This window comes from Mesoplodon densirostris, chromosome 2 (genome assembly GCF_025265405.1).
Source record: "Mesoplodon densirostris isolate mMesDen1 chromosome 2, mMesDen1 primary haplotype, whole genome shotgun sequence".
Taxonomy (NCBI): Eukaryota; Metazoa; Chordata; class Mammalia; order Artiodactyla; family Ziphiidae; genus Mesoplodon; species Mesoplodon densirostris.
The window spans coordinates 19,910,627-19,938,461 of NC_082662.1; the positions used below are offsets into that span (position 1 = coordinate 19,910,627).

Here is a 27,835-nt window from a genome sequence, read left to right on the forward strand (position 1 = left end):
GTTTAGGCAGGTCAGAAGTCCTCCTGCTTCTTTTCCTTCATAGCTTTCTTCACCTGATAGTAGCTGTCCATTTGTTTTTGTGGTCATGTCTGTCTTGCCTGCCACTAAAATGCAACCTCTGTGACAGTAGGGATCTTGTTGTCTTGCCCACCTAGGACAAAGCCTGGCACATAGTATAATAAATATTGATAAATATTTAGTAAAATGAAGCACAGATGGTTAGGTGGATGGATGCCACCCAGGTTTATTGTTTTTTCCCCTCTCTTCTACATCCCTTCTTGGAAACTAGTGGTTGGTGGAAAAGTGACTAGTCATGGAGTTAGATTCCAGGAGTCTGGCCTTGTAACTCACTCAGCCAGTCCCCTGGAACAGGTCACCTAACGTCTCTTTCCTTTGTCTATTTCCTGGTCTGTAAAGTAGAGATAATAACATGTCATGTATGTCGGGAGGCTCCACGAGATAATGAATGTGAAAGTCAAGGCAAGGGGTTATTACACTGTCTCTTTTGTTTTTGATGTGGAACCTGGTTCACAAACAGGAGGCTTGGAGAGGATGTTAGTTTAAGAACCTTAGGCAGAGTCTCCGCTTTACTTTCATTTGGGGGTTCTAAGAAGATGATGATCATGATGATGATGACGGTGATGATGCCAATTATTTACTAAGTGATGATTCTCTGGCAGGCTCTGGGCCAAACACATTTCTTTTTTTTTTTCCAATACACGGGCCTCTCACTGCTGTGGCCTCTCCCGTTGCGGAGCACAGGCTACGGACACGTAGGCCCAGCGGCCATGGCTCACGGGCCTAGCCGTTCCGCGGCATGTGGGATCTTCCCGGACCCGGGCACAAACCCGTGTCCCCTGCATCGGCAGGCGGACTCTTAACCACTGAGCCACCAGGGAAGCCCCAAACACATTTCTTATGTTAATGTACTTAATTCTCCCAACAACCCATGAGATTATCCCCACTCTAAAGTAGCCAGCCCTGGTAACTCCATCACGTGACTGTGCTCTAATTTTCTTCACAGCACTTATCACTAACTAAAATGAACTCATTTATCTACTTGTTTACCGTCTGTCTTCCCCAATTAGATTGCAAATTCCAAAGGGAGAAGAGCCTTATCTGTCTTGTTCTTGGCTGATTCCCCAGTGCCTAGAAGAGTCCCTGACTGGCACACAGAAGATGCTCAATAGACCCATTTAACAGATGAGGAAATAGGCTTGGAGGGGCTGAGTACCTTACCCAAGGACACATGGTTACTCAGGTCTCTCAGGCTATGACCCTGTTGCTCCTTCCTCCCATGGTGTTACAGATTCTTCTGTGCTGCGGCCTGGTGGAGACCTGATGGCTAGAAGGCTGCCCAGAGCCACTTCTTCTCCCTATACCCTCCTCCCCCATTCCCCTTTCACCTTCTGATGGCTGAGGAGTTTGGCCTTGGACAGGGACACCAACAGAGAGTTTGTGGAGGCCCTCGGGGAAGGTGACCGCATAGGTTCCAGTCAGCTGGTTTCCCCTCTTTGTTCTGGCTGTCTCCCGTTAGTAGGGCTCACTCCTTCCTGGAACGCTTTTCACATCCTTACCCACTGGGCCCTCAACTCTCAATTCTAATCTTTAAGAGAACAGGGAGCGAAAAGTTTTTGGATCAGTACTTGGCACTGAGTCAACGCTAACTAACCTTATCCATAGCCAAGACTTTCTAGAAGCCAAATGCTTAGTCTTGGAATGTGACACTGACTGGTAGCATACTTGGGAACCGGGGCTCTAGAGCTCCCAGCGCCCGGCCAGGAACTTTTCCACTCACCACACTTCCTCACTCAGTCCCTCTTGACTTATATGGGTGGGAAATCCCTTTCTGTCTTGCAGTGGAGGATTGGTTCAGTTTATTCCAGAGGAGGGGAACTGCCAGAATAAAAGAGGCATTTAAAAGGAGACTAGCATGGGGTTAAGAGCTGCGTCTCGGAGTCCAACAAGTCCAGGTTCAAGGTAAGCCTCTGCCACTTACTAGCTGAGTGACCTTGAGCAGGTAATATCACCTGAGTCTCAACTTCCCCTAAACCTATTGTGCAGAGTAGATAAGATGATGCATAAGAATAGATGGAACAGTGTCTACCTATGGTAAATTGTTGAGGTACGGTAGCTGCTGTGTATCAAGGAATCAGACTTTGGGATCCCAACAGGATGGATTGGTGACCACTGTAGACCAGAAAAACCCTCCAAATGAACAGCAAACATTGCCTGTCCTTTCGTTTCTGATGTGACTTTATCATTGTCTTCTAAAAATTAACTTTTGAATAGGGTAAGATAACTGATGGCTCATCAAAGCCGATAATGGTCATTCCACCAGAGTCAGCAAATTGGGGCTCCAGGCCCAGATCTGCCAGTGACTTGCAGGGTGACCCTGTCTTGTACCACGTTGCAAACCTTTGATGTCTAGCTCCAGGCTGGGCCGAGAGCACAATTTTTTTTTTTTTTTTGGCATATTACTCCTTTATTAGAAATTATAAATGAGGAATTATTTCAACACCTGAAGACCAAACTACAGCATAAGATTCCATAGGCTCAAGATTTTTGACATTCTGGAAAGAGTATTCTGTAAAGTATATCCTTTCCGTGGCATGGCAGCATCATTCTTTTTGTATTAAGCACTTGTTATGTGCCAGAGACAGTTTTAAGCATTTTTCCTGTGATGTTGTGCTCAATCCTCATCATCCTACATGGTGGGTGCTTTTATTAGACACATTTTATAAACGAGGAACAGTGCTAAGCACTGGGATTCCTTATTGACCCGGAGAGTGGTCCACCAGGCCTTTCCCTGTTTCTCCTGTGCCCCCTTGGTTTAGGAGTTCCATTTAGGCTGGTACTGGGAGGGGTTGGGGGCAGCCATCTGGGTTTGCTCTGTAAGTTCCTCTAACCCCAGGCCCAGGAGGCAGCTGGGAGGGGCCTTTTCTCGCTTCTCCATCTTAAGACCCTTGATTTATAGAAGCAGAAACTTGAGGTGTGCCTCCCTCTACATGCCCCTGGAGCAGGAATGTTTCTGTCATCTCTCTTTCCTGTGTGATAGCTCCCTCTCCCTCCCTTTCAGAGCCCAGTACCCCACACCCTGGGGCTCAGTGAGATGGGAGACACTGCCCTGGAAGAAGCCCCTGGGAGAGTGCCACCCTCGGCCTGTCTGGGTGTGGCCTGGCTGCTGTTCCCACTCTGTGTCTGAGAATGTAGGCTTGAGCCGCAGGGCAGCAGGAGGGCACTTCCTGTGGTGTGATTTGTGAAGGTCCTTGCCCACCCACCAGTCTGCCACAGTGCCTGCAATTCCACAACTAGAGCATTTTTCTGTTGTGGCAGGGATTGCCCTCTTGCACTATGGTAAAGCTGTATGACTTAGTGGAAAATGTGTGGCTTTGGTACTAGACAAGCCTGGGTTTAAATCCTGGTTGTGTCATGGACTAGTTGGGTGATTTGGGGGCATTTTCTTGTCTCCTCCATGTCTCGGGTTTCTCCATCTGTGAACTGCAGCAAGTGATCCTTACCTCTACAGTTCTTGTAAGAAGCAGAGCTGATGAGTGGCAAGTGTTCATATATAGTATAGTAAGTGGCAGCTGGCATTATTCCTGTGTCTAACATTAGAGAATCTATGAGACTCACCTAGAAAGGGGGGCACCGGGGCACCAGGACACCAGTCTCAGGAGTTCTCTTTTCTCAGCCTGGCTGTCCCCAGCTTCTCACCTACCAGTATCCTTCACACATTCTTTGTTCTAAAGTGAACATAAGCAGAACTTTCCCACCTCTGTGCCCTTGCTCATGATTAAGAGCATGTTCTACACCAGTGATTCACAAAGTGTGGTCCCCAAACTACCAGCATCAGCATTACCAGGGAACTTAGGGGTGGGGCCTGGAAATCTGTGTTTTAACAAGCCTTCCATGTCATTCTGTTGCAGCGAAAGTTTGAGAACACTATTCTATATTACAGCAGCATCCTGCTCAAGCTTGAATCCCCTCTGGGCCACTCGCTAACCCACTTACTGGGACCTTGGGCAACTCCCTTAACTTCTCGGAGCTTCAGTTTCCTCATGTATAAAATAGGAAAAATAATAGTACATGCCTCACAGTGGTGTTGTGAGAATTAAATGAGATAATCCATGAAAAGTGCTTAGCTCAGTGCCTAAAACATGGTCAGTGTTCAATAAAGATTAGACATTATTTTTATCATCATCATCATTAATCTGTATTATGTTCCTATTCCTGGGACACTCACCCTACATATCTGAGTGATATAATCCCCCATGCTGAGTGTCACCAACTAAAATGTCTGCCTCCTCCAAAGAGTCTTTTCTGATCTCTTGCCTTTGAGCCTATGTGGCTTGTATTTGTCCAAGTTCTCAGCGCAGTGCCCAGGTTCTGCCTGCCTAGGGGTGCCCTGCAGCATTCCACTCCAGTTCCTGGCATCTGAGCAGCTGCTTGGGCACTCCACAATAAATGTTGGTCTGAAATGCCATTTCCCAAGACCAGGTTCTGCCTATGGGCTTCCTTGCTCTGGCTCTTTCTGTCCCTCACCACACTCTCTAAGTTGAAATGATCTCCAGCCTTCTGTGTCTTTCTCGGTCTTGAGGAGAATTTCATCAGAAGAACTCATGCTGAGTTACCTGGAAATTTTATTCTTTGCAGCTTGTCATTGTTGTTTCCCATCCTTGTTACACTAATTCCCCTTGAATAAGTATCTACCATGGGAGCATTTTACTGAATCTTCTCTGAAGCCTTGCGAGGTTGGGATTATAGTCTTCATGTTGTAGATGAGGGAGCTGAGGCCCCAGGTCTACAGCTTCTACATGGTAACACTTGGTGGTGACCCAAAGCATCTGGCTCCAGAGTTTGGATGCATTCTACTGCTCCATCTGCCCAATGATGACAGAAGAAGCACTTTCAAGTTTTCAAGGCTGGTAACTCTCTGAATTCCTGGGTGTTGCTCTGAGGCTGACCATTCACGGAAATTCTGCTGGGACAGCCTAAATTTGACCTTCCTTACTTGCCTTTCAGTTTCAGATCTGTACGGCTGCTAAAGAACGACCCAGTTAACTTCCAGAAATTCCCCTACACTAACGAGGATGAGGCCTGGAAGACCTACCTTGAAAATCCCTTGACGGCGGCCACGAAGGCCATGATGAGAGTCAATGGAGACGATGAGAGCGTTGCAGCCCTGAGTTTCCTCTACGATTACTACATGGTACATTTGCCACCTCTGGGCATGCCCCCCTCTAACTGACTGTGTGTCTTCGCTTTCAGGCCTCATGGCTCACTAGCCCACCATGACCACCCCTAACCCCTCACCATGGTCTTTCACACCTCTGGGCCTTTGCACATGCTGTTCCCTCTGCCTGGTACCCTCCCCTTTCCCCTAGCTAAACCATACTCTCAGCTTTGGGCCTCAGCTTCATTGTCAGCTCATTCCACCAGAGGTGGGGAAGGCTTTCTGGGGTCTCCCATTCTGTGCCCCCTCTGGGCACCCTCAGCAACCACCATCCTTTTCCTTGAAGCTATCCTTAGAAACTTGCTGTTTGTGCATTTATTCCCCCGTCTCCCCCATGACACTGAGCTCCTGGAGGGCAAGAATCATGTCATGATCATTACTGAGCCCCCAGCACCCCATACTGCCTGCCACACAGTGCTCAGTACATGTTGATTGAATGGATCAATGCCTTGGCCTTACACACCACAGCAATACCCCCAACCTACCATCTTCTTTCTGCCCCTGTACCTTAGGTCATCCCAGTTGCCCTGTCATCCCCACCTGCCTATTCCACCCCCACCACCTAGAACATGCCTTTTGCTCTTGAATCCATTCCCTTCTTTCAGGGCCCTTCCCAAGGCCCACCTTCTCTTGGAAGCCATGCTGCCACATCACCTCTCCCTCTCCTGAGTGTCTCACCGTCCTTCATACCCTCGCTGCCATTATATGCATTGTAATACCTCCTGACAGACCATCTTGTATTATTCTATACTTGTTTCCTGGGCCTTGGCCTTGACTCTGGGAGACTGTCAGTTCCTGAGAACAGGAATTAGGCCCTCTCATATATGCTAAGTGTGCTTAAACCTGTCAGTAACCATAAGTACATAACACACGACATCACCCCTCTTCCAGTGCCTGTGCCACACATTGCTAATGGATTACAAACTGTATTCTCACTGAGGGTATATGAGGACACAAAATCTTTTTCAACCTAGTACTCCAGGCAGCCACTACCCATCTGTCTGAATTGTCATATGACAGCAAACTTTCTTGCTCTTCCTAGGCTGGGTTATTGCTCCAAGAGACTTTCCCAGATCTCAGGCTGGGGGACATGAATAGCTAAATGTTGTGATAACGGAATCTGAACTTGAAGATTTAAAGCCACCTTGTAAATAAGCCCTCAAATTCACAGGCCCAAGAAGTAGTTTATCTATTCTACTACACAAAGGAAGGTAAACTCTATGTAAATTCAGAGGCCAAGGGGGGAAGTGGCCTCAGATATGAGAAAGCCCCAAATTATCTCTCTGGCTTTGGTTCTCATCCTGGAGTGGTATGGTTACCCTACCTTACCTTCTCCCCAGCAGACAGATAACATCCTCATAGCATTTGATGGAAAAGAAATTGGAGCCGACTGCCTCAGCCTGGGGACATGGTAGGAGCCAGAATTCTAGGTCTGAGCTTAAACTCCAGCCTGGGATATATAGCTTGAGGTTGGGCCATAAAATAAAATATAGCACCATCTCCCCTGGGCAAGAGGCCATTCTCAGGGCTAGAGTGGTGGGGACAGGCTCTGAAGGTGATGCTTGCAGTGGTTTATTGCAATATAGTGTTCTGGTGAGATACACCTGCCCACCTCTTCCCATCCCAGAGCATGTTAGATTCAGAGCAGCACTATGTATAGTAAAGACATGATCTAATGGTGTGGAAAGAGCACCAAGTTGGGAGTTCGAGACCTGTTCCTACCACAAGCTGGCAGTGTGGCTTTGGGCAACATAGTCCTAAAGGTGACCACTTACCATTTCTTACTGAATGCTGGTTACTGTGCCAGGCGCCTTTCCTCATGCTCTTCCATGGGGTGAGACTAAGAACCCAGGCGTTGGAATCACTAGGCTGGGTCGGAGACCTTGTTCTGGCTTTATTAGCCTCAGGGAGAAATGACCTGGATGTTCTAAGATACAACAATATTATGATCATAATCATGAAAGGTAACATTTACATAGTCCTCTCCCTGTGTCAGGTGCTGGTCTAAACATTCACAACAGTCCCAGGGGTTGGTATTACTATTATTATTCCTGTTTTACAGATGAGGACAATGAGGAGCAGAAAGGTTAAGGGACTTGCGCAAGATCACGCAGCCAATATGTGGCAGATCTAGGCATTAAACCCAATAAGTCCACACTCCTAATCACTAAGATGACGGAGCTGCTCTTGGCTTCAGTTTCCTCATCCATATAATGGGGATAACATTAGTAGACATTATAGAGGTGTTGTAGGGATTAGATTAGAGGACACAGAGAAGGCACATAGCACAGGGTCCAGTGCATAGGAAGTACTCCATTAAAAAACAGTGAACAACAACAAAAAAAAACCAGTGAACATTATTTTTATTAATAAATCTTCACAATCCCTTTGAGGTAGAGTTCATAATCCCCCGCTTGACATATGAAGAAACTGAATCTCAGAGAAGCACAGTCATTTATCCAGAGTCACACAGCACTTTTAAGTGGTAAAGCTAGAACTTAAGCTAGGCCTGCTTGACTCCAAATTCCATGATTCCTAACTGCTAATCTTGGGGTACTTCTCCCCACTCTGTAACTTGGGGCTCAGACTAAATGATGGCCTGACAATTCGAAGGACTGGTGGGTTTTCTCCCAGTGACCAAGGTAGCTACCCTGCCTGGCAAAGTCCCCTGGCGGGGGTTGAGGCTCCTAACAGCCAGATCTTACCCAAGAGCTATGCATAAATCCTTGCTTCCTCTCCTCTCAGGTCCCCAAGGAGAAGCGGCTACTGTCCTCCAGCAATGGGGGCCGGAACGACCAAGGAAAGAGGTGAGGCTCGTCGGCGCCACCATCTCTGTCCCTTTGCCCTTCCCCACCCCCACCTCTAGGCCCCTTATCCCCTGGGCACAGGAGGTACAGTCCCTAGGGCCCACCGTACTCTTAGGGACCCACAAAGGCATTGTAATCTATTTTAAAGTCAGAAGAAAACAATGAATATGATCCAACCTGGGTTATATTTGTACTTATATCAATGCAATTGTAAAAGGTTTTTAAAATATTTTTATGGAGGAAGGGATCTATGAAGGCAAAAGAGAGTAGGGCCCACAAAATCATAGTGAGACCTTGCCTGAACACACAGATACACACACAAACACACACATCCTAGGTGCCTGTAGGCCATGTGGGCTGGAGTTTACTGAAAACAAACTTCAAAGCCATAGTGGTGGAAAAGCCCTGACGGAAGCTTTTCTGTCTTAGCTCCAAAACCCTCCTTGCAGCCTCAAAAGGAGGGGACACCTATGTTCCCGTATTTCTTTCCCTTGGCTCTCTTGGGCCTCTGCCTGGCATTAGTGCCTCGGGGCACTGATGTTCCTTTTCTTGTAGAAAGCAGCCCAGGCCGTGCTCATGACCAGATGGGCACTGGAAGGACCCTGCCCCCCTTTCTCCACTTTTCCTTTCCCCCCACTGGGCAGGGCTTCTGATGGGAAACCTTCTGGTCTCCTCTCTGCCTTCGAGAACATCCAAACTGCTAAGGCAGGCATTGCGACTCTTGCAACGGCCTCAGGGCCCCTCCACTGCTAGAAACGGTAGGCTTTGGTGCGGGAGACTTTTCTCAAAACTAATTTTTAAAAATGTGGTCAGCTTTTCTGATTATAAAATAATACCTACTTGTTATAAAATATTCAAACTCTTTAGAAGTGTATAAAGTAAAAAAGGAAGGAAGGGGAGGAGGGAGGAATGAACTGGTGGATTACATAATATATTTGTTGATCTGAAGAAAATTGTTCATAGGTGTATGACAGTTTTAGGGAAATTATGAATAGACAAGTAGAAAATTATTAAATGAAAAAACTCATTAATATCATAATTCCAATAACAACAAAAGTTGTTCTAAGAAAAGTTATAGTAAAATATTTGGCCAGCCAGGAAACAATATTGGTATAATTATAATAATTAAACTATCTATTGTTGTAACTATTTTAAAATTTAGTTTACTTTTTAAAAATAAATTTGGTGTAGTAACAAAATAAATATCCAGGGCTTCCCTGGTGGCGCAGTGGTTGAGAGTCCACCTGCCGATGCAGGGGACGCAGGTTCGTGCCCCGGTCTGGGAAGATCCCACATGCCGCGGAGCAGCTAGGCCTGTGAGCCATGGCCGCTGAGCCTGTGCGTCCGGAGCCTGTGCTCCGCAATGGGAGAGGCCACAACAGTGAGAGGCCCGCGTACCGCAGGGCCAAAACAAAACAAAACAAAATAAATATCCATACTGGGGCTGGGCATTGAGTAACAGAAGTATGGTGGTGGGAATGGAAGACTGGCACAATTAAAGGAGAGCACCCACCGATAATAGAATCATCTTATTATAAGGTCTGTGTGTTCACTCAATGTCTCTGATTCTGTGAATCTCTGGGCCTTATGTGTGAAAATAGTCTATCTGGCTCTTTTGACAACCAAGTGAGGACCATATGTAAAAATTCTTTGGATTCTGTAAAATTAAATGCCTGAAAGACACTGTTATTTTAGCTAAAAAATAAATAAAGTAAAAAAGTAAGTTTCTTGTAATCCTACTTCCCTGCCCCCCTTAATAGTTTGGGGTATATCCTTTCAGCCCTTTTTCTCAACGTACATTAACTGTACTCACAAATACCCACTCTTCCCCACACCATGGACGACTCAATATGGTTTTTTTTAGTGTGGGGACATTTGACTCTGGATAAGAAATAAATAATTAAACTTTCAGTTTTTTTAATTACCAAGTACTGTAATGGATAAAGCAGACATTTGCCCCCTGAACTCTGAGCCTGTACTTGGTTCCATTCATGACACCCTCCTCCCTGCTCATCCCTGTGACACACTGGCTTGCTGCAGTATCTTGTTTCACACATGTTGGTAAGACCTAACATTACCATGGGTTAAAAGAGGTCAGTATGTCAGTGTGATGGTCACCCTCCAGTCCAGCCAAGGAACCCCCGCCCCTCAGAGAGAAGAGGTGCACCCACTTATCCCTCCTGTCTCTCCTCAGGTACTACCATGGCATGGAATATGAGATGGACCTCACCCCCCTTGAAAGTCCCACGCACCTCATGAAATTCCTGACAGAGAATGTGTCTGGAGCCCCAGAGTACCCTGATGTGCTCAAGAAGAATAACCTAATGAGCTTGGAGGGGGCTGCACCCACACCGGGCAAGGCAGCTCTCCTCACCCCAGGCCCCAGCAAGCTGGAAGCTGGCTCTGTGGACGGCTACCTGCTGCCCACCAGTGATGTGTATGATAATGGCTCCCTCAGCTCCTTGTTTGAGAGCATTCATGGGGTGCCTCCCACACAGCGCTGGCAGCCTGACAGCACCTTCAAAGATGACTCACAGGAGGTGAGGGCCCACCCCCATATCCCTCACGGCATCCCTGGGTCTAGTCACACGTGTATGGAAGGAGAGAAGACAGTGAGGCGGTCAGAGCTTTGGAATCCATGGGAAAAGGAGTCCTTGAGCTGAGGCAGGGCTGCCATGTACTGTTGTCCAGGTTGTACACTATGCAACCTTCACAGTTGTATGCAGTGGCCCTGGGCTGAGGTCCCAGCAGAACTGAATGTGGTCATTTATTTTCTCTGGATTGTGTTTCTCTGCAGTCGCTGCTCTTCCCAGATATCCTGAAAACATCCCCGGAACCCCCATGTCCAGAGGACTATCCCAGCCCCAAGAGGTAAGTCAGTCTCCCTGGACCCTTGGCCACCTGGGCAGTGGGCTGCAGAAAGACCCTACTGTCCCCAGAACAGCCATCGTCAGTGAATGAAAAGAGGGGAGTGAAGGCACATAAAAGAAGAGAGTCATTTCTACATCCCTTTCCTGGGCTGTGACAAGGACCTCAGAGCTTAACACCCTGTTAGAAAACCAAGGTTCTGTTGTCCTAGTCTTCCCTATAACTTTGTCACCCCTCAGGGGTCTCTGGTTTCCATTATTCATTATTCAGGAGGATTGTGGCTCAACAAAGCCATTAAATAGAAACTCTGAAAAAGAGGAAACTGAGGCCCCGGGAAGTAAAGTGATTTACTGAGGTCACATAGTAAGGCCATAGCAGAGCCTCGGGCTTCCTGCCCTACTGCCCTTTGGGATACTCCTGCCTCGGAGCCCAGCCTCACTCTCCTCTCCCTCCTCCCCGCAGTGACTTTGAGTACACCCTGGGCTCCCCTAAAGCCATCCACATCAAATCGGGTGAGTCACCCATGGCCTACCTCAACAAGGGCCAGTTCTACCCTGTCACCCTGCGGACCCCAGCAGGCGGCAAAGGCCTTGCCTTGTCCTCCAGCAAAGTCAAGGTACTTGGGCAGTAGGTACGGGGATCGGGTCAGCCCTGCCTGCCAGGGACCCCAGGGAGAGGGTGCTGTTGTATGACTGCCCGTTGCCACGGAGTGGGGGAAACTAAGCCAAAGGGCTGGGCCATTTGACCCGGGCTCTGGCAAGGGATGAGGCTGCCTGGGCCTCTTCTGAGGCTGGGGGTCACAGTGACTGCTGTGCTTGCAGAGTGTGGTGATGGTGGTCTTCGACAACGAGAAGGGCCCGGTGGAGCAGCTGCGCTTCTGGAAGCACTGGCATTCCCGGCAACCCACCGCCAAGCAGCGGGTCATCGATGTGGGTGAGAGCCCGCCCGAGCCCTCCGTCCCAGTCTCTCTTCCTCTGTCTCACAACACACACACACACACACACACAGACACACACACACACACACACACACACACACCCCACTTAGGCCTTGCTTGCTGTGCCCCTTTTTCCCAGCCCCCTCTGACCTCTGCAGGACTTATTTCTGACTCCAGCAGCCTGCCTGGCCCCTGTCTCCAGTTCAAATGCTGTGGGGTTTGCAGGGATTTGCATCTGTTGGCTGGAAGCAATGACTTCTTTTCTGTGTTGCTTTGAGATAAACAGGACCCTGGGGACCCTAGTAGTGTCAGATAAATACACCCCTGGGATGCTGACCTGCTTGTCCCCATCAGGGGGCTTGGCCAATTGAGACACAAGTGCATAACAGTGCAGGCAGTGGGTGATTTGGAAGGCTTGAAACACAGTGCAAGGGCAGGTCTGCCTTGAAGCTGGAACCTTTGGGCTTTGTCAGAGGGAAGGGTACAGGGGAAAGGCCTTCTGTGTGTGCCACCTTGTCCCGGGCCCCGAGATGAGTGGGAGGCACAGTCCATCCTCAGATCTCCAGGTTCTGGCTCTGTCACTCTCTTCCTGGCTGTGTGACCTGTGTCACCTCCCCTTCCTGGGCCTTGGTTTCTTCAGCTGTCAGTTGGAAAAACGGCCGCTGCCCTGCCTGCCTACAGTGCTGTTTCTGCCTTGGAGCCACGTGTACTAGAGAACATAATACAAATAGGGATGATTCAGTGACCTATCTGAGAGGCCAGTTAGTACAGTGGTTAGGAGCCTGGGTTCAGGAGCCAGACAAAGCCGGACTCCAGTCCTTACTCTACCTTTTATTAGCTGTGTGACTCTGGGCAAGTGACCAAACTTCTCTGAGCTTTATTTTCCTCATGTGTCAGCTGAATATTCATAGCATTGTTGGGCTTGCCATATTGTAAGTGTTCAGTAAATGACAGTAGTCCTCTCATTTATTTAATATGACTGGTTCAATACTAGTAGTACTGGTACTACGACTTTTACTATGGCTATTACTACCACTATGACTGCGATTGTTACTACTACTACTACTGCTTTGTCTGGGAGATGTCCTAAATCACAGTCCCATGAAAAGTATAAGCTCCACCACAAAATCATGAGGGCCCTGGCCTAGTTGGCAAAGTTAAGGAGTCCCTCTGGAGTTTGGACAGATCTGCTTCTCAGGCTGGACCTCAGTTTTTCCACCTGTAGCCCAGGGCACAGTAACTAATTTCCTCCCTGCATTGAAGCATGGTCCTTGGGGGAGAGGATACAAGTCCCTGCCAAGAACAAGGCCCACCCCCTAAATGACCCCTCCCCATGGGGCCCCCAAATCCCTTCCCTTCTGACTCTCCTTCTGGTCTCCTGTGGTTTCAGCTGACTGCAAAGAAAACTTCAACACTGTGCAACACATTGAGGAGGTGGCCTATAATGCACTGTCCTTTGTGTGGAATGTCAACGAGGAGGCCAAGGTCAGTGCTGGGGGCACGGCCAGGACGGGGCTAGGCTGCCTGGAAGTCCCCATCCTGGGAATAGGGCTTACCTGTACCTAGGACTGTGGCAGCTGCTCCGATGAGGGCACCAGTGGAGGAGGCAGGATACATAGTGGTGGAGAAGCCAGAAACACTGGGCCCACTTCCCAGCTCTGTGACCTTGGACAGATGCCTTAGCTGAAAATTGGGGTGTAACCATAGCACCAACTGATAGGTTGGCGTGAGGATCAGGTGAGATAAGGAAAAGATAGAGAACAGCCTGGCACATAAGCAGTGGCTGTTGTTAATTAATCCAATCCACCTATTTACCAGATAGGAAAACTAAGCCTTGCGCGTGGCCACACAGCAAGCTGCTGCTGACACCAGGTTTCCTGACTTGTGGGCTAGAGCTGAGTGTTGCAGGAGAAGTGCTTTGGAGTCTGGTAGATGAGGGCTTAAACCCATTACCTCATTTCTTGAGCGCATAGGAAGGGAAGAGTAATCTGCCTCCTAGAGTTGTGGTGAAGGTCCTATGAGATCACGCACGTCAAAGAGACAGGCACGATGCCGGGCCCATCAGAGAGGCCTGAGAAATGGAGCCTCTGGTGATTTTTTTTCACACCAGTGATTAAGCCGTTTAGTGCTTGAGACCAGACTTGAACTCACCTGTGCTGCAGTGTCCCTCTGTGTCTTGGTTTTCTGTTTGGACAGGTGGCATCATGGAAAGGGCACTAGTCTGCGACTTGGGGACTCGAGTTGGGTAACCCTGGGCCTGTCCCTTCACCTACCTGGGCCAGACTTACCCCATCAGACCAAGGTTGGGTCTGGCTCTTGGCAAGGGCCTTTCTGGCCTAGAAAAGCTGGGGACCTAATCCCTGTCTCCCTGGCTTGCCTCATGGGGCGGTCCAGGCTGCCTGGAGAAAATGGAGGTGAAGGGACTCTGAAAACAACAAAGGGAGGCACAAAGGCGAGGGATTATTATTATTCAAACAGACACCAGGGACTGGGGGAGGAGCTGGGGCCTCCAGTTCAGGGAGGTGGGGAATGAGTTTCGTGGGAAGGGAGAGGTGGGTTTCGGTTGGGATTTTCTCACAGCCTCTTAAGCCCCCAGGCTTGGGTCTTTCTCAGGCGTGAGCTGGGTGGGGGCTGCATTAGGGCTGAGCTGGCTGAGGGGGAGGTATGTCTGGCATGCACCTGTGGGCCTGGCTCCCCCAGCCAGGGAAGGAAGGGGGTCTGCTCAGGGACCACACCCCACCCCCACTTGTGCAAGTCAGGGTCGTTTCCAAGGGAAATGCCCCAAGGAACAGGGGCCAGCCTGGAGTGGGGTCTGGCCTAGGGTCCCACAGAGGAGTCAGCAATAGGCAATCACTAGGTGAGCTTGCCAAGAGATGCCCAACTAAGACTGACCCCAGACTGCCATCAGCTGCACGTAGGCTTCGGGTTGAGACTCCAACTGTCCCACTCACAACAGTTACAAAATATCCAAGCCCCCTAGGTGTTCTACCAGCCTCACAGCCACAAGAGGTAGGTTTAATTGTCCCCATTTTGCAGATAAAGAAACTGAGGCCCATGAGATTAAAGGACTTACCCAAAGCCACATGGCTTGAGTGGCAGAGGTCTAAGTGGCCCGATGTCCAGGCTCATTCCACCATGCCACCCTGCCCAACCCCCTGTGGAAACGTTAACAAGTCACATCCATGCTCAGAGCCTCCATTTCCTCAGCTGTACAATGGGGGTGACTGGTTCAGCTATGGCTAGAGCTGGTGGTTGCCATGCATAGGGGCAGTGTCTCACTCTCTGTGGCCCAGGGCCAGCAGGAAAGTGGTCTTCTGGAGCTGGGAGGGAGGGGGATTTGGCCCTTCTCTACCTCCTTGCTCTGAGTTGGAAAAAAATGGGCTCTGGATTTTAAGCTCCTAAAGGACCCTTAGTCTCCCTCCCAGGGCCTTGATCCTTTGGGCTGCCCTTGGCAATCTAGTGGAAGCTGCATTGTCCACTGATGAAGACCTGAGCCCAAACTCCGGTTCCCTTATACATTCCCTGTGTCACCTTGGGACAGCTGCCACCCCTCTCTGAGCATCAGTTTCCCCATCTGTAAAAGAGAGGTGGTGATGTTTGCCTTCCAGGGGCGTTGTGAAGTTAAGAGTGCCCACCAGACACACAGTAGGCTCCATAATTATACAGGGTGGTTATGGAACAGCAGGCCTGGTGACCTGGGTCAGCTGTTTAGCTAGCTCCCTCATCTGTCCCCAGGTGTGTATCGGCATCAACTGCCTCAGCACAGACTTCTCCTCGCAGAAGGGGGTGAAGGGTGTCCCCCTGAACCTGCAGATCGACACCTACGACTGTGGCTCAGGCACTGAGCGCCTGATACACCGAGCTGTCTGCCAGATCAAGATCTTTTGTGACAAGGTGGCTGGGGTGGACCCTCTGCTGGGCCCTGGGAGGGAGAAGGGCCAGCCCCCACCTGTGCATCCTCCCCAGCCATTCTGGGTGTGTCTGTCTCTGTTTCTTGCTCTCTGAATGTCTCTCCCTGTGTGCTTGTCATTTGTCTGTCTTGGTTTCTCTATGTATATTTTCTTCTGCTCTCAGCATTTCTGTCTCTCATCCCTTCCTCTTTCTGAAGATCTCTTTCTAGATCTCTGTAAATAGTTCTCCAGGTTTCTTTTTCTCTGTGTCTGTCTGTCTTTTTCACATTTCTCTTTCTTCTTATCTCTCTCCGAGTCCCTTTCTCTTTTCTGTTTCTCTCTCCCCACACCTCTCTGTCTCTCTCAATTTCTTCTTTCTCCGTCTTTCTATTTCTCTGTCTCTCATGGTCTACCTGACCTCAGGGCTGGGCTGCCCTGGGCTGGGCCGAGGGCTGGTACCTTCCCGTCTCCTGGTCTCACTCTGGGAAGAAAGCAACACCAGAGGGCTGGCCCACATTTAAGAGGCAAAGCAGCCAGCCCCTCCCAAGACCATCGGTGACCCCCTTTCCCTTATCCCCCACAGGGAGCGGAAAGGAAGATGAGGGACGATGAGCGGAAGCAGTTCCGGAGGAAGGTCAAGTGCCCCGACTCCAGCAACAGTGGTCAGTGGGGACGGGTGACTGCGGGGCTGGGTCAGGGTGAAGGGTACAGGAGACTAGAGGGCAGCGGTCGGAGGCGTGAATGGAGGGACCTCAAGGCACGATGCCTTCCTTTTCCCATCAGGCATCAAGGGCTCCCTGCTATCCGGCTTCAGGGGCAATGAGACCACCTACCTGCGGCCTGAGGCAGACCTGGAGACCCCGCCAGTGCTGTTCATCCCCAACGTGCACTTCTCTGGCCTGCAGCGCCCTGGAGGGGTAAGGGTCTTGGGCTGAGAGAGGGTTGTGGCCCCTGGGAGGAGCTGTCTTAGCACAGACCAGCAGGGAGCAACCTGCTACTCAGCCATTACAGGCCAGTTTAGATGTTGATAGGTCCTGATATCATCAAATTATCTTTATTGAATCCCAGGGGACTAAAAAAATGTATATATGGTCATGTAACTTCAGTGACCTTTTCTACTGAAGAGAAGAATGTTAATAAAGAAATGGACTTCATACCCATCGAAATGTTCACTCCTGGAGCACACACAGGGCAGGTTTCTAATATCAGAGTCCCACGTTAGACTGTAGCCACATCGAAGCTGGGTGGATAATAATCATCATAGCAACACTTGTGAGCGCTCACTGTACTCCAGGCGCTGCTCTAAGTGCTTTCCCTGCATTATCTCCTTTAGCCCTCACTACCTCCCTGTGAAGTTGTTAATAGGATTCTCCCTGGATTCATGGCATGGAAATTGAGGCTTTGAGACCAAAATTACATAGGACGTGGCAGAGCCAGGATTGGGACCCAGGCAACCTGGCTTCAGAAACAGTGCCCGTTACCCTGAGTTACACCACCTCTCAACACAGGGAGCCATTTACCAAGCACCTTGACCGGCCAGCGGTGCTGGGCCCAGCCTTTTGCTGCATTGTCTCGTTTCCCCCTCACCTCACCTGGGCAGCCCAGCCCAGCCATCCTTTGAGGTAGAGACTGTTATTCCCATTTTCCAGGCAAGGTCACTCAACAAGTCAGTGGCAGAATCAAGACCCCAGAGCCTGTCTGTGAGTTTGCTTCCATATTAAACAATCTGACTGTTGCCTTCCACTGAGCTCCCACCGTTTAGGTGGGAATGTTTGCAGAAACGGCCCTCGGTGTACAGATGTGTTCAGTGCAGTGACTTCAAACAATAAGATAGATTATGGTGCTGAAAGAGTAGCCAGTCCTGAGGTCAGCCCTGGCGCACATTCAAAGCCTTCTCTGCGTCCGCCACACCCCCTTCACTGCCCTGGAGTAGTTCTGTGGCCCCCATAGCACAAGAGGCTGCATTAACCCACTCTCTCTCCCCAACCAGAGGCCTCAAGTAGGGAGATGACCACTTGAGCTCAAAGCTCCCTGTGGGAGGAAGAAGTGGGGCGCCAGCGCTTGTGCCTGTGAGCCTGAGAGAGGGCACCCGGGGAGCGGGAAGGCAGAGAGCCCGGTGCTGAACCACAGTGCTGCCCGCGTGGTGGTGCCCCAGCGACCCTGCCCTCTCGGGGCCTGGCTGTGCCACCTCACAGGGCTGCTGATGGCTGCACCAGGTAGTGCAGTGCCAGGCACACGTGACGGTTCAAAACGACTGCCTCTTCCCCTTCCACTTCTTTTACCTCAGCTCCAACTCCCTAGTTACCAGCTGCAGGACAGTCTGCAGTTCCAGCCCTTCTGGGCCCGCTGGGGCTCAGATGGGATTCACTGATTCTGCCACCCTTTCCTTAGCACCTCATGTGTTCACTGAATCCTGACTCATCCAACTGGGGCTTGGTACTTCCTTTCAACTCAAGGTCTCAGCTCACTTGAGGGGACACATCTGAGCAGAATGAGCTAGAAAGCCATCGAAACTGCATTCCCCCGTATCTCCCCACAAAGATTGTTCATCCCAGAAAGCCTCCAGCAGCTGAGGGCTACTCGCATCTTCCTGTCTGTGACGGAAAATGTCTTTCTCTTCGTTGCAGGCAGTGCCCTCAGCAGGACACGGCACCTCCAACAGGTACGCAGAGAAGCAGCCAAGGGCCTCACCTCCCTGTCTGTCCCCCCTTTACTGCTCATAAGCTCCCAGCCTGCTCTTCCCTCTGCTGTCCCCCAAGCCAGAGGCTGGGCCCGGAGGAAGCAGCCTCGAGACTCTGCCCCCAACCCCCAAGCTAGACTCATGCTCCTTTCTCACTGAAATTGCCTGAGTTTTTATGGGTTTGTTTTATTTGAAAAGTTGGAGAATCTTTGGCGAGACACCTGCTTGTAAAATGGGAAAGAGAAAGCCTCTGAGATGGTGGTACAGATTCGGAGAGTAAGGAGGGCAACTGTGTGGGAGGACCTGGGGGGATCAACCCCGTGTCCCCTCCCCCCACACCCACCAGACCAAGAGACCAAGGGGGTGGCCAGGGCCCCTTGGGCCTTCAGCCCAGGATGGACCTCCACGTCCTTCCCTCTGTCAGCCACAGTCCCTTCCCCTCTTCAAGCCTCAGCTAGAAATGTGTCAAAGAAGGAAAATGGCCTCATGAGGATGAGGCAGATATGAGAAGTGGCATGTAATAGAATCTTTGTAAATGGGAAAGCACTTTATGAAGATCATGTATTGTTGATATCAGTCTCCTCCTTATAAATAGGAAGTACTTTTCATAAGGTTCTTTCACACCAAATTATGTCACTTATTACCTCACAACAGCCCCAGTGAGTCAGGCAAGCAGGGGTTATTGCTCTACTTTATAGATGAGGAAACTGAGGCTCAGAGGAAGTGAAATGACTTGCCCAAGGTCACACGGCTTTTAGGAAGCAGAGGCAGGCTGGAAGCTAAGTCTGACTCACTCTAAAATCCACAAGCCTCCCTCCTCCCACTGACTCACGTCCAACTTGATTCTTTCAAAAAAGAATAGTACTGATGATGAAACAATAGTCCATATTTATGGAGGGTCTGCTGTGTGTCACACACTGTTCTAAAAGCAGCGTGCATTATCTCCTTCAGCCTCACAACTTTACGCAGCACCCTGCTATAGATGGGGACACTGAGGGGCTGTCACCCTGCTAGTGAGGGGCAGGGCTGGGATTTAAACCCATGCAGCCCAACTCCAGAACCTGCTCCTGTAACCTCTGTCCCACTGCTTTGTGCCCACCCTCATAGGGTCTTCTTCACCTCTGGGGCCCCTCAGACTCTGGCTTCCTCACAGGCCTCTCTCTCCCTGCCATCCCCACAGGCTGCCTCTGAAGCGTACCTGCTCACCCTTCACCGAGGAGTTTGAGCCTCTGCCCTCCAAACAGGCCAAGGAAGATGATCTACAGAGAGGTAGCCTCACTCCCACCCCATCTGTCCTCTGATCCCAGCCCCAGCCCCCCATGAGGCCTCCCCAAAGCCTCAGACTGATTCTGGTCCAGGCAGCCAGGGCAGCGCCCACCCCAGCGGGGACAGCACGAGGGGCTGCTTTACTCCCTGGAGTGTGGGGCTGGGCCAGGATTTGAGTGAGGGGGTGGAGCAGGTAAGGAGGGCATCCAGGGTGCTTGGAGAGACAGCCACGGAGCTGGGGGGCTTCTGCCTCTGACCTTGTTTGAACGTGGGCATCCTGGGGCAGCTGGTAAGGCAACAGGCTCATGATGTTGGGCAGGTCCTCCCCACTTCTCTAATGGGGGTAGGAGTGGGGTGGGTTTTCAATACCTGGCTTTCTGTCTTTGACACAGTAAGTCTGTGACTTCCTGAGAGAGGGGTGCTGTAGCTGACCATCAGGAAGAAACCAACCAGCAAGCAAGATCAAGAGCTTCCAGCAACCTGGAACTGAGCCTTGCACCCCACTTGGTGTTATATCAATACTGCCCACAACAACTCTGTGAAATAGTGGGTGGAGCTGCCTCCATGTTCCATCTGGAAAAAATGAGGCTCAATGATATTAAAAGAACTTCTTCAGGGTCACAGAGCTGGCAGGTGGCAGAGCAGGGATTCAAACCCACCAAAATCAGCAAAGTCTGAGCAAGTGTGTGGGACCTGCAGAGCCAGGTGGGGTATTTCCCAGCTGGGTACAGACCCTCAGCAAGGATTTGCTCTTTTTGCAGAAATCAATCTTAGGTTACAAATAATATTTTTTAAGATTCTCCCACCCCCAGATGTTCCCTTGCACCATTAAAAGCCACCCCTTTGCTTCTCAGTGCTGTTGTACGTGCGGAGAGAGACTGAGGAGGTGTTTGACGCCCTCATGCTGAAGACCCCGGACCTGAAGGGCCTGAGGAGTGCGGTAAGAGGCCTTGTGGACCCTGGCCGCGGCCCTCTCTGCCCTCCCATCTCCCCCGACTCTTCGCCATATAGTTCTGATTTCCCACAGGAAGACTCTGGGAAGGAATATGCTGGAACGCTGGCTTTCTGGTGGCCCATCCGTCCCACCCATCTGAGGGTGCCTGTGGGGCCCGGCTGGTGGAGGTGTGCCTCTGAGATGTTATCTCCCAGCCAGAACCCGGGCTCCACCCTGGGAGTCGCACACACCATAAATCCTCCTTAATCTGATGGCTGCTGTCTGACAGGCCAGAGCTTTTTGTTGGCTTTGCAAACCTGTTTCTATTTTAATGGGAATGAAACCCCAAAAGGCCAGGCCCCAGAGATACCCTTTTTTCTTTCCCAGAGGGCCTCATTCCTCCAGCTTGTGGTTGGACGGGGGGCGCTGGCTGGGGCGGCTGAAGGTGGTGTCTGGGCAAGGAGACCTTCCCCAACCCCCCAAACCGCCAGAGAGCAGGTGAAACAGCCCTGAACAAAATCCACAGCAGCTTTGTGGTTCAGCTAAAAATTGAGCAAACACAGCCTCCGCCAGGGCCAGCTGTGTTTCAAGGTCGAACCACACAGAAAAGCCTGATGGTTCTAAGATGTCAGGTTGGGGAAGGGAAAATGAATCAAGTGATAACCTAGCTGCCTTTTATTGAAGACCCACTATGTGTCAGGCATCTTGTCAGGCATGCTGCATTTGCTAGCTCACCCTATTCTCTTAACAACCCTGAAAAGTGGGTACTATTAATGATCTCCTCATTTCCCATAAGGAAATAGCCTCCCAGAGGTCAGGTGACTTGCCAAGGTAACTTAGAAGTGACAGAGCTGAGGTTCTAGCCCAGGCTCTCTCCACTCGGCTATGTTATCCTGTTCTCTTCACATAGCATCAGCCCTGCTTGGCACCAGCCCCAGGAAGTTGGGCTCACAAAAGGCCATTAATGTCACTAGAATACAGACTCAGAATCTTTGGGTTGGACGGTACCTTAAAGGGTCAGCTCCCCATCTGGTGCCCAAGCTCTCTCCTCAGTAGCTCTTCCAAGTGGGTGCCCTCTCTTGACTTGCATACTTCAGGGATGAAGAGCTCATCGCTCTTGGGGCAGCCACACAAAGCAGTTGTCTTTGTACAACATATAGTTAGAAAGCTCTTAAGTTCTTGCTTAGACTGACTTGAGATCTTCCTGATAGCCTCTAGCCACATTGCCTGCCATTAAGATAAGTAGTCTAAGAACTTTTCTTGCCTGGAGAGACCTCTGTCAAGGCAGAGACCAGCTGAGGAGCTGAATCGGCTCCTCTTCCTGAAAGGCCCAGAGAGGACAACCTCCACCTGAAGCTTGTTGCTTGCCGTTCCCTGCAGCTCCAAGGCAGCCAGTAGTACTAACCAGCAGCATTTGACCGAGCTTTCCCCAGGGATGGCACTGGGCCGGGCCCTTGACATAACCGTCTCAATTCCTGTGCAGAACCACCTGTGTGTACATCCCATCCTGGCACCCATTTTTCAAATGAGGAAACTGAGGCTCCATGAAGTAAGGTGACTTGTTCAGAGTTCTGCAACCCCAGGTGGTGGAACTGGGACCAGACCAGTCTGTCTGCCCCACAGGAGACTTCAGGAGGTCTGGGGAGAAATGGGCTGACTGTGTGAGCTCAGCCAGGTCGCTGAGGCCTCTGAGCTGCAATTTCCTCACTTGTAGACTAAGCTCCAATGTTCTGGGATGTGATGGGCGCAGGAAATCTGGGTTCTAGGCTAGGCCTTGGGTGCATAACTTATCTTCTTCAAGTTCAGCATCCTCACCCATCAAATGGGGTAAATAATTCCTGCTAGAAAGGGTAAGTGGGTTATCCACCCCTCCCCGCCCACACAACAGGACAAGAGCATCCCTGTTGCACCACTTCTGAAGTAATAATGACCATTTATTTGAGTACTGACATTTATTTAGTACATGCCAGGAACTGTCCTAAGTGTTTTACATAGATCAATTCATTTAATTCTGTCAACAACCCTGTGAGCTAGGCACCATTTCCATCTCCACGAGAGGCTTGCACAGCTGGTCAGCTAGCTGGTGAGTGGGGAGCCCTCAGCACTGGAACAATCCAAATGTCTGATGATAGGCAAGGATTGAGGGAAATGGCAGATGACCTTTGGAATAGTTTACAACCACTAAACATGCTGTTGGTCAAGAGTTTGTTGTGATATGGGAAGGCTTATAACATACGATGATAAGTAAAACTATCTATGTGGGATATAAAAATACCCGTGTATATGGCCAAAAGACAGGAAGGAATACACTCAGATGTTATTAGTGTTTATCTCTGGGATACAGGACTACGGATGAGTTATAATTTTCTTCACTGTATTTTTCTACAATACGGGTATATATTACTTTTATAATCAGGAAATTAAAAATCATGATAGAAAAGACTGGTATAAACCCAGTTTTGGCAGCAGATGGTGAATCTCCTGTCATCCTCTTCCAGATCTCTGAGAAGTATGGGTTCCCTGAGGAGAACATTTACAAAGTCTACAAGAAATGCAAGCGGGGGTAAGTGCCCAGCACAGCTCTCCCTCCTCACACCCCCACCCTGCCCCTTTCCCTCTAAAACGTTGGCTCAGGGAGCTCCCAGCAGGTTCGCCCTGCCTGGCAGAGGCCTGCTGCTCGGAGTTGAGCTGTGTTTGTACTTGGCTTTGTGGAGAGGTAGAGGTGATGTGGAGTTGGGGTGGAGAGTGCCCTATCAGGCCAAGGCCACCTGCAGAGACCAGACACTGATCACTGTTGGGAAGGAAAGGAGTGGGAGACAGATGCAAGGGTCCTCATACACCACCTACTCAGGGGGAGAGGGAAGCACAGGGCCACATGTCAGAAATAACCAAGGTAACCAAGTCATTTGACTCTAATGGTAATGATGATAGTGACTATCATCATTTAACCACCTACTACATGCCACATACTAGGCTAAGCTTATCTCATTTAACCCTCACGGCCATACCATGAGGTAGATACCATTACACACATTTTACAGATAGGGAAGTTGAGGCTCAGAGGTGATAAGCAACGTTCAGAGGGGCAGGAGCAGTGGAGTAAAGGCACAGAAGCAGAAGGGCCCAGAAGAGTTGCTACCGGCTGAATCAGAGGGTCCGAGAAAGAAATGGCTGGCGATGAGTCTGGGAAGGGAGCTGTGATTGGACGTCATTTTTTTTAAATTAATTAATTTATTTTTGGCTGTGTTGGGTCTTCGTTTCTGCGCGTGGGCTTTCTCTAGTTGCGGCGAGCAGGGGCCACTCTTCATCGCGGTGCGCGGGCCTCTCACTATCGCGGCCTCTCTTGTTGCGGAGCACAGGCTCCAGACGCGCAGGCTCAGTAGTTGTGGCTCACGGGCCTAGTTGCTCCGTGGCATGTGGGATCTTCCCAGACCAGGGCTCGAACCCGTGTCCCCTGCATTAGCAGGCAGATTCTCAATCACTGCACCACCAAGGAAGCCCCCTGGACGTCATTTTGAGGGAGCCCAGCCAGGGATGCTCCACAGGCCTCCTCCATCTTCAAGTCTGGATGAGGCAGGAGGGAGTAAAGCTTTACCTTCCAGGGGGCCGGGCAGTGACTGCCGCCTGCCACGGGCTCCAGAGGATTAGTGCTAAGGACCACAGTAGCCTTTGCTCTCTGCCCAGGAGATCCCTCCTTGGCAGGGGTGGCATGGGGGGGTGCAGTTGGAGGGCCACATGGTGACGGCCCTCCCAGGCTTCCACCCCCGTCAGAGCCAGTGAGCTGGGCCTCTGCATGCAGCCCTTGCTGCGTAGGTCACTTCACCAGCCCAGCATGGGGGCCCCTGTGCAGTGAGGAATTGTGACTGCCATTCCCTGCCTAGAGGACCCTGGACTAGGGCCCTGGGAAACACCCACAGCCCCTCCCTGCCCCTGAACAGCTCGGACTGATCCTCCAGCTCCAGACAGCCTGAGACTCAGTCCCGCTCCTCTTCGTGGCTCTTCCTGGAAGGTGCTCAGGCTTTGCCCTGGGGCTACTGTCTGTGGCTCTTCTTTCAGGGACTGCAAAATGAGGCATGTTTTGTACTCAAGCTGAGGGCCCATCCAGTCAGGCCCAGGGGCCACCTCCTTCCTCACAGACAGGCCTCCTTCCCTCCCCTTTTTGGCTCCCACCCAGCCTCCCATAGAAGGGCCGGCGGTGGGGGGAAGGTGTGCAGCCCTGCAGCCCCTGGGAAAGGATCGTTTGGTTTTGGTTGTATGAATGTCTAGGGTTCTTTGTGTATTTTTTTCCTTCCAAGTTTCGGTTTCAAACTGGGAACTGGAGCTCACATGCTCTGTGGAGCGGAATCCACCTCATAGCGGAGGGCAGGCTCTGCTTTGCCCAGACAAGCCCAGCCCCACTTCCCCTTTGGTGCCAGTGTCCACACCCCCTGACTGCCACCCCACCTGCCACCGCCGTCCTCTCTCACAGATCCCACCTCAGGCTGCGCTGAGGGGCTGGGAAATGCCTTGTGTATGACTGCGCACAAAGATGCCCCATAGCCCCACTGGCTGAGTTGCGAGTCTTTCCCTTAAGCCCCAGCCAGATATTTCAACTATAATTATAATAACTTCCATTTGTGGAGCACTTCCTACATGCCAAGCGCTGGGTTAAGTAACTCCCAAGCATCATCTCGTTGACCATTTGAATTTGGTATGATTATTTCTACAGATGAGGAAACTGGGGTTCGGGATAGTCCCAGGGTTACAGAGTTAGTAATGGCAGGAGGAAGCATGGCCTGTCTAAAGCCCACGCAGGCACCCACTGTTTTATCTTGCCTCCTGCTTGTTCCCTTAACCGCTAAGCAATGTGCAAATAAAGGCTGTGGCCAGGCCAGAAGATTTATATTTGCCCAGCTCCATAGCCCAGGGCATCACCCAGCAGCCCTTCAGAAGCACCTGCACCCCATACACACCCCAGCCATGAAACCTCAGGCCTAGTATTGTCTGCGATGCCTAAATGAGAAGAATCCCCCAAAAAACCTATCGGGAGAGCAGAGGCAGGCTCATTTGCTGCTTCCCTCATCTGAGGAACAGGAAATTGTAATCACTGGCCTCGTTTATTTTCACAGAACCCTCCAGAAAGTCCTCTGGACAAAGGTAGATACAATCAGCTTTACAAGCACCACTGAGTGTGCTTGAAAGATTAACAAATACATTGTTTTTGCTGGCGGCTGGCCAGGGGTTCTATGCGAACTAGGACAGAAGACAGCCAGAAGCTGGCAAGTGACAGGAGGCCCACATTGTGGGACAGCGGTTCCTGACAAGCCCCTGCCTCTAGGGCCCGGTTGTCATTGACCTCTGAGAGGAAAGGGTCTGTGGGCCTGTCTGGGATCCCCTGTGCGAGGGCATGCGCTCTGGGCCTTCTGGGAGGCCCTGCCTGAGAGTAGGCCTTCAAGTTAGTGCACGTAGGGCACTTAGTGCCTGGCACCTAAAGCACTCAGTAAATGCCACTATAGGAGGAGACTAACAAAAGCACCAACACTGACAAACCGCCCACCCCTCTGCCCCAGCCCTGGTCTCCTCTGGTCTGTTCCCAGCTGGCAGCTCCCAGACAAAGATCCCTCTGTGAAATGAAGGAACTGCACACAGGACCCAAGGAAGCAGGATCTTATAATTAGATGCTGGCAGTCAGCACCCAGCCCTCGGAGCCTGAGCCCAGACCTCCTTCCAGAAAGCAGCAGCTGCTTGATGCTATTGCAGAGACGACTGGACGTGGGCCGTAGGCTTCAGCCCACTGCCGTCTCCATTACACATCCTGAGCTGGGGGACTCGGGTTGGGGGACAAAGCCACTGCCTCTCCTGGGGTCCCCGGGGAAAACAGACGGCTGGCTACCTGCCAGGAGTAGTAGTCTGGGATTCTCACCGCCCTCCCTCCTGTCCCATTTAAATAATCTTGCCTTATCTTGAACTCTCCCCCAGCCCTGGATTTTGCCTTCCTTTTATATGCCACTTCCTAGCTTATAATTATAGGGTTTTGGGTTTTGTTGTTGTTTTTTTTTTTTTCTAAAAAAATAATGCAGTGGAAAGAGACAAAAGTCAAGATTCAAATTCCAGTTCTGCCATCTCTTAACTGTGTGATCCCAGGCAAATGACTTTGCTCAGGTACCCCATCTATGAGCTGAGTAATACGGTTATAAGGATCCATTCTCCCGGGCCCTGGTAGATTCAAAACTCCTGGAGGGCGGGACCTAGGATCTCTATGTGGCCCTTGTTTTTGTTTGGAGCAAGGTCTTGAATATGGAAAGACCTCAGCAGATGCTGGTGAAGTGGATGGAGGGGTGGATGGAGGAAAGCACCCGCCCCCATTACAAAGAGGAAGCTGCTGTGCTCAGGACAGGTCACAGCCTGGTGGGTCCTTCACTGGGGAGGCAGCTCCTAGAGGAGTGCCCTTGGCTATACTGTGGCTTTGACCCTCTGCAGAGGGCCACATGCACGGAGGCTCTGTCCCTCTCAGGTTGGCTCAGGTCCTTGCCTGAAGACTGTGGGGGGAGAGACAGCCAAGCCCCTCAAGTCCACGATGCCATCCCTGAGATTTCAGCTTCCTGGGGTGAAACCGAGGGGGCCTTGCGTGGCACCTGCTTGTGGGTCAGGCGGGCACATCCGAGTGACACATCGCAGCCTCCTGCTGAACCCAAACCCCACGGGTCCACCCGCCACACCTCCTGCACTTGAGCTCACACTCCGCGTCCGAGTGCTCAGTCTGGCCTGGCGACTAAGGTGCGCTGTGCTGGTTGCTCAAAAGTGTCCACACTCGTGTGTTTGAGGAAAGGCGATGTGGTGCAGTAGGTGGGCGTGGCTGCCAGCAGGCCTGGGTTTGAGTTGGGCTCGGCCACTTGGGAAGTGTGTCCTCCCCCGTAAAGTGGGACGGTGAGTGGTCCCCTTGTGGGTTGTTATGAGGATCAGAGAGAAAGTCCAAGAGGTGCCTGAAGTGCTGGGGGCGCCCGGTAGGTAGCAACCACTACAGTCCCCCTTTACTCAGAGGCCCTGTAAACAAGGGGCCCAGCCCATTCTACACACACCTTCTCTTCCCTTCCAGAATCTTGGTCAACATGGACAACAACATCATTCAGCATTACAGCAACCACGCGGCCTTCCTGCTGGACGCGGGGGAGCTGGACGGCGGGGTTCAGGTCGTCCTCACGGAGCTGTGAGCCCTGAGCCCCACGCCTCAGGCCTCC

At 50.9% G+C, this 27,835-nt stretch overlaps 1 protein-coding gene across 1 annotated transcript; it reads left to right on the forward strand.

Moving 5' to 3' along the window:
- Positions 1–5,032: 5,032 nt before the first annotated feature.
- GRHL3 (grainyhead like transcription factor 3) lies at positions 5,033–27,808 on the forward strand. The gene is made up of 15 exons (XM_060080915.1): positions 5,033–5,212; positions 7,982–8,043; positions 10,238–10,583; positions 10,841–10,914; positions 11,374–11,527; positions 11,733–11,844; positions 13,239–13,333; positions 15,584–15,742; positions 16,322–16,400; positions 16,522–16,655; positions 18,366–18,400; positions 19,599–19,687; positions 20,539–20,624; positions 23,117–23,181; positions 27,694–27,808. Exons 1-15 carry the CDS (start codon positions 5,147–5,149, stop codon positions 27,806–27,808), a joined length of 1,671 nt encoding a protein of 556 aa, XP_059936898.1. The 5' UTR covers positions 5,033–5,146.
- The last annotated feature ends 27 nt before the right edge of the window (positions 27,809–27,835 follow it).